This window comes from Oryzias melastigma, linkage group LG12 (genome assembly GCF_002922805.2).
Source record: "Oryzias melastigma strain HK-1 linkage group LG12, ASM292280v2, whole genome shotgun sequence".
Taxonomy (NCBI): domain Eukaryota; kingdom Metazoa; phylum Chordata; class Actinopteri; order Beloniformes; family Adrianichthyidae; genus Oryzias; species Oryzias melastigma.
This window is the reverse complement of record NC_050523.1, coordinates 13,164,607-13,179,365: the sequence shown is the minus strand read 5'-3', so window position 1 is coordinate 13,179,365 and position 14,759 is coordinate 13,164,607. Positions and strand designations below refer to the sequence as shown.

General features: G+C 39.4%; 2 protein-coding genes across 3 annotated transcripts in view; one reads left to right on the top strand and one right to left on the bottom strand.

The window, feature by feature from the left end:
- The window catches only part of LOC112163448 (WD repeat-containing protein 70), a 39,211-nt gene extending 35,306 nt beyond the window's left edge, over positions 1-3,905 (top strand). Inside the window, exons 16-18 of the mRNA XM_024299838.2 lie at positions 1,406-1,522; positions 2,486-2,648; positions 3,043-3,905. Of these exons, the coding sequence (XP_024155606.1) occupies positions 1,406-1,522; positions 2,486-2,648; positions 3,043-3,130 (368 nt within the window). The 3' untranslated portion in view covers positions 3,131-3,905. The remainder of the gene's footprint in view (positions 1-1,405; positions 1,523-2,485; positions 2,649-3,042) is intronic.
- Positions 3,906-6,705: 2,800 nt separating this feature from the next.
- On the bottom strand, positions 6,706-14,759 carry gdnfa (glial cell derived neurotrophic factor a; the record flags this gene model as incomplete). Of its 2 annotated transcripts, XM_024257728.2 has the most annotated exon segments (4): positions 6,706-9,503; positions 13,384-13,611; positions 13,710-13,781; positions 14,286-14,759. In XM_024257728.2, coding segments are annotated over 3 exon segments (801 nt in total). In that variant the 3' UTR covers positions 6,706-8,940.

The window sequence follows — 14,759 nt, the reverse complement described above, 5'->3', positions numbered from 1 at the left end:
TAATTGATCACACGACGGTCAAATTGAGTTGTTACAATAGCTAAAATACAAAAAAAAAAATAGATGATAATAAAAGCAACAGATAATGTCAAACAAACAATAAAATCTCCACTGACTGAAGGGTTTTAGATTCAAATTTGCATTTTAGTACATATATATAATTGTTTTTTTTTATAAATTTAAAAAACTATTAATAAGTTCCCATTAAAAACATTTTATTTGGGTATGCAAAACACTTTTAAATAGTTATCAATTTAAACTGAAAACAGGTTTGACTTTCCTTTTTGAAATTGATCAAATTGTTGTATTAAAAAGTAACTTAAATTGTGTTTTTGGTGTTTTTGACACATTTTTCTAAAGATGAAGGACATATATGTAGAAAATTAATCTTGAAATTTCATTTTTTATCCAAATTGTTGTGAATGAGGGGCAGACAAAAAAAGTGCAGTTCGGAAAAAGCTTGTTGTTGCGACTTAGAAACTACAACCTCCCTGATTTGCTCCATTCCTATGCATCCACTTGCAGTGAAATAGATCCATGTATTTTTTTCATTTTCGTCAACTAAGCTGCCATCTGGCTCAAAACTGTCTGGCTGGATAGCTCCTAAATCATTTTTCTTGGACCGATAATGTTAGGTTGGTAGTGTGAGGGACTCTAATCTAGCAGGAGAGAATGTAAACGGATGGATGATTGGAAGTGGGGGTAGGCTCACTCCACAGTTCAGTCCCACCCACAGCTCAGAGTGGAGTTTTTAATGAACTCCTGCCGCACTGCAGAAACGATGTCCATTTTTAGGAGTTTAGGTTGATAACTTAAACTTCCATAATTAGCAACCCACACAAAACACAAATCTCAATTTTAGTTTCCTTTAAATATATAATAAAATAATAAAATAAATAAAAAAATCTTAATTTCATCATCTTTAGCACATTTAAAACAGTCCTAAAGTTGTAGATTTATGCCTCACAGTGTGAGTTAAGCTGAGTTGGTTTCTCACGTCTGTAAAAACAATCGTCTCCTTTGCCAGCGCGTGCGTCTCTCACAGCTGCTCTAACTGGCAACATTTTTGCCAACTATTGAGTCGGATGTCGGTTCTCTCTGGCTGTCCTTCACACATGTAGAAGGTTTGGATTAAAGGAGACATGTATCTCTTGTAAAGACGTGTTTTACAGCAGCAAACATGATGTTTCTCCTGGTGGTTGTACATTATTAAACTTTAATTTGTGATTTTTTACAGTAATAAAGCATAGATACATTCACCCTGAAGATATTGTAAATCTTTCCTTAATTTCTATTTTCCGTTTCTGACCTTATTTGTGATGATATATTGCATCATCTGAGTGTTTTTGTTTTTTCAATGATGTTGTTTAGCTCATGAACTTGCTTGTTTACTCTGTGTCTCCAGCTCATGCCTTACCCATGTTCAGAGACGCCAGACAGAGGAGTACACGGAAACAGCTGGAGAAGGACAGACTCGACCCGAAGAAATCCCACAAACCCGAGCCTCCCGTGTCGGGACCAGGTGACTTTCCAAAACGCCAAAAAAAGAAGAAAAATGTTTCTGTTTCTGCGAAACTGTTTGGCTACAGCTGTGGACAAAAATAATTTTTTAGGCAGATGTCCACTGCTCTCCCTCTTGGCCTCTCAAAGACCCACCGTGGCCTTCTGTAGCCCTAAAACTGTTGGGACAGGAAGTAGTATAGTGACCTCTGGTTAAAGGTCATGTTTGGCGACTTTCTACTCACTTCCTAAAGTTTTTTGAACAAAATCATCAGTACTAGGAAATAACTTCAATCCAACAAACTCACTTAAGTCAATTTTGTTTTTTCACTTATCCTGGTTTTTCACTTACCCCCCCACTCCCTTTTAGGGTATTTAGCAGTACCAATAAAATGCCTCCAAAGCATTTCTTGTTTCCTCTTAGACCGAAAGACATGTTAAAACCATTTGAAGTCATCATAAAGATGACATTAAGACCATCAGACATAAAAAATAGAAAGATTTAAAAAGCTTAATTCCTTTGAACAAGGATTAGGAATTTAAAACTTTCATTTTTGTTTGTATTTGACCTAAAATTGTGTCAATAAAACACATTTTGGCTCAGTTAAAAAATATATATTAATTTGAATTTCCTGGTTTCCTAGATTACACAGATTTAAAAAAAAACTGTTTATCTTTAGTGTAAGCAGCCTTCACACTAATGCTGCTTACAAGCATTGAGAAGTAGAGCCTCTCGATCCCCGACGTGCAGCTCCGTCCAGCAGGAAATCCTGATGCGTTTGAAGTCCATGTGGATTTTTCATCCACCGTCTTTTAAGATGTCATCTCAGAGAGGCAGGAAGCGCTTCTTTACCCCCAAAAGTTCCATCAAGTGAATCCTAAACCCAGCCAGCGAGCACAGACAAATGTTCTCTTAGATTTTCAAAATAAAGGTAAGAGGATCCAGTTTTTCCTTTTTTAATCAAACAGCGTTGTGTGCTTGCAGGCAGAGGAGGAAGAGTAGCAGCACACGGAGGAACTCTGTCATCTTTCATCGTGAAGAACATCGCTTTAGATAAAACGGATGACAGTAACCCGCGAGAGGCCATCCTGCGTCACGCCAAGGAAGCGTCAGAGAACCCGTACTGGGTTGCACCAGCCTACAAACAGTAAGCGAAAAGAAATCTCCTCAAGTTAATATTTTCAGAACCACTAACAAAAAAGCTGACAAGAAAGCATTTTTTTAGCTGGTCTTAAAAATATGATTCAAATCTGATGTGACAGCACGATGACAGTATTGAAAGAACACTTTGTCGGATGCCAGATGCCCTCAAGGCCACATGTGACCTCAGGGACGTGTTTTTAGATCAATAAGCTTTCTGATTGATTTAAAAAAAATGTGCTGATAACTTTCAATTGTTTTGGTTAGTACTGCAGTTTTATCTGTTGCATCAAAACAACTCCAGTTTGATCAGAAACAGCAGAAGGAAACATCTGCTTAAATCTGTTTGACAGTGAAGATATTTTGCAGCTGAACCGTTCTCCGTGTCCGATTCTCTTTAGGACCCAGCCGGAGCCCGTGTTTGCCGAGGAGTCGGATGAGGATGAGGAAGCTGACAAAGAGCCAGAGTGGAAGAAACGCAAAATCTAAAAATTCCACAGTAGCTCATTTTATACAAGATGTCAGAGGGGATGGACACTTTTTACTCTGATTTTTTTAAAGAAAAAACTCTTTTAATTTTGGTCTGCAGGGGAAACATAAATCCACTCTCAGCATAAAAGCTTGATGGAGCTTCTTACAGGTTTATGCTCTACTTTCAAACCCGTTGGAGGAGCTTTTATGTCTGTTTTGATTGCGCGGACTGTATTTCCATAACTTCCATTGTTCTCCCATGTCACATTTCCTGAGTTTGCCAATGCGTTGTAAATCAGCTCCAGATTTTGCGGCCTGGTGCTGTTTATCATCACATATAACAGCTTGCAGACTGTAAATCACAAAGATAAAATAAAAAAAAATTAAAAGAAAGTTCTGCTTATTTTGTGTGCAAACATTTTTTTTAATGTTTGAGAGCTATTTTCTTCTCTATTTAAAAAAAAAAAAGAATTTATTGTCAGAAGTTGATGGATTTCATCTCGAGTGGAGTGGACTCAGTTTACCTGCTGATCAAAGAAATACCTTTCCTGTGAGGCATTAGCACAAACCTGCAGGCGATTTATGCTTAACCTTCAGCGTTTTACAGCGTAGACATTGGAGATTGTTCCAAAATGCTGCAGTTTGTGGTCATTTACATGTGTAGCTTTCTAATGGTTCCTGGTTTTAAGCGTTTTAGTCCGATGATGAAAGGTTAACCTGCCTCTTGCTCTGACATGACCGAGCGTTCAGAACCAAACGAATGAGTGAATAAAAAAATTCACACTTGGCTCTACTTCCACGATGAATTATTGACCTGGAATGTTTAAGGGAGTTGAAAATCCTTTCACACTTGTCTTCTTTTTTTCATTTTGTCTTTAAATACATGGATATTCTTTGAAAAACGGGGGCAAGTTAAATCCCTCCACTGACAGATTTACTGATTTAAGCTTTATTTGTGTTGCATTTCTGTATTAACTCCCCCTTTTTTCAAAGTATTTTGCAATGAAATCACATGAAATCATGACTAATTTGTGTTCTAAAAAACAATACAAGTCTAAACAAGATTTGAAAATGTACATATATGTTTCTATAAATGTTATTCACATTATTATCAACATCAAGAAAACCATCATGTCTGGAAAATTCCCTTTAAAAATATAATTCCCTCGAAATATATATATATATATAAAGATTACCAATAAAGTCAAATTTGAGTTTTGAAAATCAAATTGACTATTTTGCATGTTATTTATTTACCTTTATTTAAACAGAGAGGTCCTATTGAGATAAAAAATATATATTTTTCACCCCAGGGGGTGAAGAGGAAGTTATTCACACACACCAATAATTAAATTCATAAAACTTTTTAAAACCTTTCTTCTCAAATCCATTTTTTTGAGCATGGCTTTAAACTGTCCTGCCGCTACCAGATTCTTCCTTTTGGAGATTGTTCCTCGTTACTGAAAAAACACTTTCTCAGCTTCCGTTTGAACCCTGTCTTAATCCAGGCCTCCAGGGCCGGCTTCCTCCTGGTTTTCCCAAAAACCTTGCCTTAACAGCTCCTGATTACCTGGATCGGGTGTGTTTGACCACTAAGGAGCCTCAATGGCAGGTAGGTTGGAAAACCTGTAGGACACCGGCCCTCGAGGCCTGGATGTGGTCACCCCTGGTTGAACATTACTGTCAGTAGCTACGATTCTTGTGTCCAGTAGGTATTAAGTGCTAGTTAAAATAGGTGGAAACCTCAATTTTTGGGTTTTGTTTTGATTAGTTATAGGATTTTAATTGGTTTATACTAAATTTGTTTAAATGTAAGTAAATAATAAATCCTTAATATTAGTCCAATATGCAGAAGGGATGCTAAGATTCACTTTCCCCACAATCGGTTCAATTGTGTAATTCATAGTACAGTTTTAAACTCAGAATTGTGGCATTCTTAGTATGGATTCATAAGAAAAATTAAATAAAATTGCATTAAAAAGTAAATATGTACAAAAGGTTAAAAGCAAGGTATATATATAAATATATATATATATTTTTTTAAATGACTTAATTCAGGAAGTCAGGTTTAACGGCAACTTTAAGGATCCAACCGTCAGCAGCTGGAGGTGATGACAGAGCGGTTCGGCTGAAGAACAACAGGGAATCTCTCCTGCCTCTGGTGATGAAACAGCGGCAGGAACGTGGAAGGAAGAAGTTCTGAGCAAACTGGAAACAACGGCCCGGAGCTAGAACCATGCAAGCAATTAAAGGCTCACTTTGATTCCAATACATTTTGTTCTTTTCTTCTAACCGCCGGGGTTTCTGGGTGTTTCCCTTTACAGTCAATCAAGGAATAACTGCTCAAAACTTTGAAATATTTTTCCAGTTGACTTTACTTTAACAAAACCTGCAGAAAAAAGGGAATTAATTTAAAAGAAAACCCTAATTTAAAACATTTTTTACATGTTGCTTTCAAATTTAAAGATAAACACTTAACAAAATTTATTCTGTTAGAAAACTTAAGGAGTCCTTAATATAATTAAAGATATTTTATGAGATGAGAAGCTCTGATTATGTTTTTAACCCTAGAACACTTTCACAAAAAATAAATGCACCATCACTTTTGCTGGGAAATTTTTACTCGATATAATATACCCAATAAAAGTATTTTTCATAAAAATGTATCAAATTTGATGAATTAGAGTAGTTTTCTTTGATTTTCAAGTGTGGTTTATGTGACAAAATGGAAAATAAAAACACAGGAAGATTCTAAAAACATGCTTGAAAATTATTGAAAATATTAGGAATTTAATTAAAAAAATCCTTAAAAAATAAATAAAATGATTCTGGAGATTCAGCCTTTGGTCCACCCATTCCTGGGACATGTGGGACTCTACCCAGGGACCCATGACACTCAGAAAAATGCAACATTTTGAAAATCATGTAAATACCGATCGGGTAAAAATCACCCGGCGGTTGTGCTCCAGGGTTAAGCTGCAATGTTTTAGAAAGTTTATTTAGTCTGGCACACAAAATACCCCCGTCGCTTCACTTTGTGCAGCTTTTTTTGGGATGATTTAATCAAACCTTCATAAATTCAAAAGTTACAAATTAGCAAAAGTATTTTTAAGGAAATACACACCCGCAAATAGTTGGTAGACCATAAAAATTAGGCAATAAAGTTAAAATTTTGGTTGTTTAGTCTTAAAAAAATGAGGGTGGCTTTCACCATCTGTGGTCAGGATGAAAAAAAACAAAAAGTTGGTTTGTGGGAAAAGTGCTTGCATCGTCTGAACGCCTCGAGTCAGTTTCATGACTTCTTCTGCCATCAGCTTTTACGCATCTTCTGCGCGGAGTGGAAAGATTCTCTTGATTTACAGCACAGTTGAGCTTTACTGCTGGCTTTTGTTTACTGTACGACCCCGGGCTCATGTTCAAGAATGCAGAACAGAAGGAGACACCACACGGCGGAGGCCACCTCTCAAACCATCTCCTCACTTCAACCTAAAATTCACTCTTGGCTTTTCCACAGACCTTGTGTAAACATACCTTAGCAAATTAGCACCATCTGGCTCTGGTTGCATTTCCAAAGATTAATTCCAGGAGACGTGTTCATTAAATAGAAACAAGTTTACTTCTGTAAAAAGTTATAAAATGAATATTGTACAAAAATAAAGTTTGCAGAGAGCTTTGGTTCTGTAACACAAAACAAATGAGGCGACATGACAGGGTTTCTGTTTTTTTCATGTAGGTATTAACGGAGAGAAAACAAACTTCAAATATTCACACCGCGGACTCTTTCGCATCAAAATGAAAAGTTACAAAGTAGAACAAAGAAAATGAAGCTGTGACAGGTCACGGGCTTGAATGTTTTGGTATTTGGAGGCGCTAAAGGTAGATGAGCTCATCTGGAATCGTTTCAGCCCAAATCAGACGTTAAACGAGGAAGATGATTCACTTGATGAAGTATGTTCTGATACGAGCTTGTTTTCCTCCTCCTCTGTGGCCTAAATTCAGATTGATGTGGATTTTATTTATTTTTTTGTGAGGGGGGGGATTATTCGCTACAGCTGACCTGCTTGCTGCAGGGTGGGCACAGATACCTTGGTCCCTAATCCGAGCTAACATCAAGACCTACAAAAGGCTCTCTTTATTCCACTTGAAGCGCCACGCTCTCAAAAGAGCCTCCTTTATGAACAGTTTTAATCAATTTACAGGCTGTTACACGTTGAGTCACTGGGTTATTCCTAAACGTACTCTTTAGTCCAAACGTCTTTTGATTTCTGCATCATTCGGGTGATGACAGACGCTACAGTAGCTCGACTTTCCTTAAACGGCCTTTTTGCCAGTGGGGATATTTGGTTAAGACTCGCTTTGGAGGATCACTTTCAAATCCCCTTTGAGGAAATAAGACCTGTCAGTCAGAGAGCAGACAGAGAAGCTGGCAGTCCTGTGAACTCTAAAACCTACTGGGACCACCGCAAAGCCTGATTCTGCGAGGCCAGTCCTGATCAGCCGGTATTTGAGTTGTGCAGCAGAGGGTGGATCTTTAAAGACCCACTCCAATGAAAAATGATTTTTTTAGCTTGTTTTTGTAACCTTTTTCTCATGATGTAGGACATATAAAAAGAAAATTATTTATTCAAATGAATGTGACGTTTGAAAAAGCTTGTAGATGTGATGCTTCAGTCGGTGGGCCAAAAAACTGGAATCTGGTTCAAAATTGTAATAATTCCAATATCTCTCACCATTTTAACTGCACTGCTAATGTTAGCTTGTGAGGGGATGCAAGCTAGTGGGAGAGTGTGTAAACAAATGGATGATAGGAAATGAGGGCAGGCGTACTCTGCGCCAACTTAGAGGCAAATTTCTGACAAACTCCTGCTGCTCTGTAGAAATGGACACGAAAACGATACAGTTTTGTGTTAAATGAGGCTAAAAACGGCGTAATCGCAAAAAAAAAAAAAAAACTACTGGGAACGCTTTGAAAATAGATCAAAAGTGATGGGAAAAAAGAACTGTCTTCAAATCTTCCTTTGAGCAGACGTGAGTCGCCTTCTTGTAAACAGACAGTAAACTGAAATGTAGTTTTGAGGCTGGATCCAGAGTGGTCACGGTCAAGAGGAACGAGCACATAAAAACCATTCCAAACAATCGATCAGATCTCCTGTATTGGTCCCTGTCTCTGCATTTCTAGCTATCCGGATGACTAACGCTGATCATTTGGGGGAGGAAAAAAAACAACCAAACAAACCCCTGGAATCTAAATGTCATACAAAAAGCAACACTAATATGTGTGGGAGTGTACGTTAGCCGCTGACGCTCTACTTAGGCACCATCCAGGACGAGCAAAGCTGTTAAATAAATACAAAAAAAGACAAATTCTCTCATAAAATGGATTGAAATAAATAACAATAAGTTAATTTCATCTTAATAAATATACCTCTTACTATATATATATATATATAGGAGTGGATTTGAATGCAGTTGCTCTCTGGTGTGGTTCCTTGGCTCGATGTTTCGGTTAACATCCAGATGCAGATCTTCCGACTGCCAACAAGCAAGGAAAGAAAGACAGGAAGAGCTCCTCCTCCTGAAGGTGTAGCAGTGTTTCATGTTCTTCGAGGCGGTGCACACCTGATACCGTTCTGGACGCACACAGACAAAATGCTCGAGTTTGCTTTTGATGGGCAGTTCCAGAGTTATTCACTCCTCTTAAATATGAGGCCGTGTGATCCTCCTTTGACCTTTTGCATACATTTCCAACAGTAATCCTTCCCTTTGCAACAGCAGGTTTTAAAAAAGGGGGCGGGGTCCCGCGGCTGCTGCTCATGCTTGGGGTTGAGTCAAACGCAGCCGCACTTCCGGGCTGAATGCTTTTTCAGGGTGTGATACACCACGTTGTCGTCCAAAAAGGACAGGTCGTCGTCGAAGGCGATTGGCCGGCAGCAGGTACGCGAGGGCGTGTCCTTGTCCAGCTTTTTGTTGTGTGTGAGGTTGTTCAGGATCTTGTCGTAGTTGGTCTCCGCCTCGGCGCACGGGCCGCTGCAGTATCGGAATATCAGCTCCTCCTTAGTCTGGTATCCCAGCCCCAAATCCGTCACGTTGAGATGGACCTCCTTCAGCAGGCAGCCTCGGCTCTGAACGTATATCCCCTCCTTCCCCTTGTCGCCTCTGCCTCCTTTGCCGCCGCGACCTCCTCCTCGACCTCTGCTCTTCCGTTTGACTCCGTGCCCTCTGCCTTCATCCCTTCTGCTGCCTCCTGAGCTTGCGGCTTTTCTCTGCTTCTGCTCCCGCCGGCCTCTGGAGCCGACGCCGGGCTCTGATGACCTCCGCAGCCTGCTGATGGTCGCCTCGATAAAATCCATAACGTCCTCAAACTGATCGGGGTAGAGACCTGCAGCATCATCTGGAAGGCACAGAGGAAAGAGGTTATTCTGAAGGTTGTTTTCAGTGTCATGAGCTCCAAGTTGAACTTGCTGTGAGTCTGATTGCAGCTTTTAAAAACATAGCTGAAGCATAGTTTCCCAAAGTTAATCTTAAATACTTTTTTTGGTGGAAGCATTTGTATTCATTCATCCTCCTACGCATATGTTTAAAGGACTCCAAAGTATCACATCAGACTTTTTTCTGTCTTCTTAAAAAAAAAATGACCAAAAAACAGAAAGTTTTAGGTTTTGTTAAAAGACAACTAACCTTCTTTTCTTAGTTTGGTTCCAAAGACCCAAAAACCTTTCATATAAACTTAAAAATGCAATGAGGTGGATTTTTCAACCTTTTTCGAACTCCTTTCTGCTTATTTTACTCACACAAGCAACCTAATTTTTCAGGTCATACTTCAGAGGCAGGGGCGGAGCCAGAGCATTGGAGAGGGCGGAGCTTCTCCTTACAACTGAAAGGGTCAAAAATACATATTTCTAACATTTTTATCCTTATTGTTATTTTTATTTCATTTAAATTGATTGCTTTTGTTATTTTCACAATGCCTAAAGAATCCTGCTTTCTTAATATTTGTCAATAGTAGGACTAATATTGATTCAAGCTGCCCCTCCCTTTCCCCCCATAGCTCCGCCCCTGTTTAGGAGAAATTTAATTGGATCTGTGTAAAATACTGTATGTACGATTAAAAAAGAAAAAAAATCCACACGAACTTGATCAAATCATTTAAATCTTAAAGCGCATAAATATTAAAAATAAAATTATTTCCTTTACATTAGGCTTTATGAAAATTTATTTGAGTCTAAATAATTATTTTTTTATTTTGTCCAACTTTTATATGCAATAGCACGAAGAATGCATTTCAAACTTTTTTACTTGTATTATAAAAGTACAATTTTTCTAAATGTGTTTACACTCAGATGTTGCAAATTAGACAAAATTGATGCACAAATGTGACAAATAGAATATATTTTTATTACAGACTAGAGGTCTAAATGTCAACACATTAAACATAAGTCATACAGAAGAATTAAAATACAAGTAAAACATCAATTACAAACCTAAAAACTTCAGACATCCATACTAGTACCTCCATTTGGAGGATTGGTAATGAAGAAGGTCTGTTGTTGGTGACGGTTAGAATGATTTTATCCCCTGATGCATTCAAATGTTGTTTGTTATTGATCTGAAATCAATAATTATTTGATTTTATTTTGAAAGAAATTGCAGCAGTGATAAGTTTACCCTGACTTCCTGTCAGAGGAGAAAATTAAAGATTCATCTCTCCAACAGGCCACATCTTAAAAACTATAATTTACTTTTTTGTAGTATTTGCTAAAGTGATGAAAAGCTTAAAAATGTGCTTTGACTTTAGATACAGACCAGACATTTCCTTGTAATTTAAGGGAAACTAAACATGAAGAAATCATTGGTTAAAGCATGAAAAAAAGTCTTCCACAGCATAAAAAATGTTCTTTCTCAATGAAACGCTTTCTAAATATTCCTGTTCACAAAGTGGAGCACCAATATACTAGTAAACTCAAGAAATGACTGTGAAGCTGTTGGTTGGTTTGCTGCAGTCAGATGTTTAGTTTGTTTTGCTGATGGCAAAAAAATTGTCAGCATCATTGGTATTTAACCAACTTCCTCCAAAGACAAACACTCCAGCAGACTAAATCAAAATATCAATTTCCCCAATCATCGATATCCCTTTCTGTGTCACAGTGTTGCTGGAGCCTGTCCCTACTGTTAGGCGAAGGTGGGGCACACCCTGGACAGGTCGCCAGTCTGCTGCAGTGCCTCACCACAACAATAAAACAATAGAAGAGGGAGCAAACAGAGTGAAGAGTCTGTCAGTGGCTTAAAAAAATAAAATACTTTTTATGTGTTATAGTTTTTCTTTTGATTTAATTTCACTGTTAACTAAATCTGAAAAACTCTGAGGCTTCTTGGCTCGACTCAGCGAGTTCCTGGAGTTTCCTCTCGCTGCCCAGAAAATGCTCTGTTTTCCTTCAGTGTAAACTAAACATCTCTCTATCACCCGCCTTAAATTTGACAAACAGATTTGAGCGCAACACACAAAGCGGAAGAATATAAGAATAGAAGTTTGAAATGTTAGTACAAAAAAGGGCTTTTATCCTCATCCAGAAGGATTTCTGAGGGAGCAGCTGGAGGATGGAGGTTTGTAAGGTTCCACTTTTCCCTTCTGCTTCAGTCGCAGAGGAGGAGAACGTGTGTTTGTTGTTATTTTGTAAATAGGGAGCATCAGGATCTCATCATACAAAACATGAGTCATTAAAAGTGAACCGAGCAAAGGAACTTCCTGAGCTGAACCGGTAGGCACTAACCCACTTCACGGCCTAGAGAGAGATTTGATGGATGTAATTTAAGGACGTTTTGACTGAAAAGGCCAAAAGAGAGGAAAAAAAAGCGAAATCACATGTTTTGAGTTATATAGCTGAGGCAGATCGAGGTGGAAATTGAAAACACGCACCAGCACCATGTGTTCTGAGAAGAAGTTGAAGCCTTGGACCCTCCTGAGTCCCACGTTGCTTCTATTATGGAGTGACGTCTCTGCTTTAACGCAGACCTGGCAACACTAAGGTCATTAAAACATACTTCCCTGACACAAATCAATTAGCCTGATTCTAATAGGATTACCTGTGAGAGCGTGTGTTAGCGTGTGGACATGTTGCATCAAGAAGCCAGAGCCGGCGGGATGAGGTATCTGGCAGGTGGCGTTGTGGTTAACTGAGGGCTCCTCCACAGTAGTGTCGACTGACTCTGCTCTGTTACCTCGGTCACCTGATCTGCCTGAACTCCACAGCTGATTGTTCGTGTATCAGGTGAGCCAGGGCCAATCTGGTTTGACCCAACTAGCCGTTAATTTAGACACCCACTATTGTTTGTCAGGTAACAAGAGGGCTGTAACAAGCGCAGCTGCTGACAGACTAGACTCCTCCAGCAAATTAGGTGATTCATGCAGATTTTTCTGGAGCTTTTTTTCCCCTCGAAACAACTTTAAAAGAAGTTTGTCTTGAAAACTCCACACAAACCAGACGCCTGCCTCCTCTTACAACGCTTCTGTTTACCCGATTAGTGAAGAGTTAATAGTCTGGGCTACTCAGCAGATCTGTGATGTCACCCCATCCAAACAGAGGAAGAAGTGGCAGGACAAACACTTGCCTAAATGTTCCATTCCTTATCCAGTTCCTGGCTGTGTTTACCCCAGCGTGAAGACGATACGATGTCACGCTGATCCAAACAAAATAAATTCCTGCCCACTGTCTCTGTTAAGGCGAACATAAACACAGAACTCTCACTTGGAGGCTCCAAACTCTCTGATGTGGTCCAGCCCTCTGCCTCCGCCGATTCCTGTGACCTGGTTCTCACTAAAACAAGCCATGACTCCTGAGTTTTGGCAGATGGGTAAAGGTCATGGGTGTCTAAGCCGCAAAGAGGCAGAGGTGAGTATAAACAGAGGGAGACAGGGGATGTCTGCAGAGCAGTCGGTGCTCTTACTACGCTGCAGGGTTACACATCAGCATGATGTAAGGCGGCAATAAAAGGAAAATTATGATCTTCTACCTGATAACCTCAGTGTATGAGAGCCTTATCAAAACTGCACCACACCCCCACTTGCTATCACTTTAGGTGGTGTTCCTAAACTCTAATTAGTGGAGAAACATCGATTACTCTGCCATAAAAGCAACGCGGTGACATTCCTGCAGATTTATAGAATAAACTAATTATCTGTAATGTGTTTTCGACATAGATACCCATCATGCACATGTCTCTGCAGCTGCTTTAGATAAATGATTTGGCAAAAAAAAGGCGCACAGTCTGCTTACACTGATCCTCCATTGAGATGTCCTTCAGTTTGCGCTCCTTGCGCTGGAACAGTGGCTCTTCGTCTTCCACAGACAGGAACGCAGGATCACTGCTGCTGGGAAAGTAAGTCCTCTTGGCTGGATGAGTGCTTTGGTACAGAGGCCTTGTAGCAACAGAGCTCAGCAGCAACAAACACGTGGCCAAAACATCCCATAACTTCATTTTAGACTCAGTTCCTATAAAGAAAGCTGTGAAAGAAAGAAGCAGGCGTGTTTTATTAATTTGTTTTAAGATAAAGTAGCTTCCAAATGCACAGATTTATCCAAGAATGCCTGTTTTAACGTACCCCAATTCATTCTGTATTAATAACTGTGTCATCATGTCAAGAGGCTCTGATCCACACTTTGTCTGGTGTGTGCTGTGAACACAGATTAATTCAGATTATAATTGTAACAATAGTGCAAACAGTGGATGAAAGCTTTAAAGAAAAACGCACGGATTTGTTCTGTTATTTGCGTAAATTTGTGCGTAAAAGCGCACAATCTGTTGGTGATTAGGCTTCTTCTGCGCTATGATATGAAGTGAGGTTTTGCTGAGCTGAGAGTACGCCTCACACACACAAAAAAATGCGTTGATTAAAGCACACACCAAAGCCTTTTGGCAACAATAGCATAAATAGTGGTGTGAGTGAGCCAGATGGCGATCCCCAAAGCTTACGTGACAACGTCTGATGGCATGTTGAGTCTGCCTTAAACCTAAACAGCCTTGCATGGATAAATGCTGGGCTTAAACTTAAACCACACAGAAGTCTAATATACAAAAAAATCCCAAATCAAAACTTGTTTTTTTGTGACAGAATTATGTCAAATATGCGCGTATTTTACGCACGGATTACAACTGATTTTAAAAGCACCGTCCTTACCTTACATATGGCCCATGAGGACTTGAAACTCGCTTGGCTGTTGATGTTACAATCCAAACTCTTCATTTAGCGTCCCCAGCTGACTTGACTGAGTGAACTATTTCAAAAACATCGATGAGCAAATGTCCCCAGAGCGGGTTCAAATTCAGCTTTTAGTCCAAACAAAACGGAAAGAAAAGCAGATATAGGCTAGGTAGTGTGCCAGTTTTCACAATCCGACCCTGCGCACCGAGCAAACCATGCGTCTCTCCACTCTCGAAGGAGTCCAAGGCGAGGTGTAGAAGACAGTGGACAGGGTGCCACAGATGCGTAAAAAAATTGGATGCTACGTTTGTGTGCTGGAAATCCGAGAGAGATCCACCATCTCCGGCCGAGAGGAGCCAAATGAAGACATCAGTGTCTCCGGCACTCAAGCGAAGCGCACAAGTTGTCTGTTTTCCAAAACAATCCTTTGAGAAAACAACAAAAATGCTC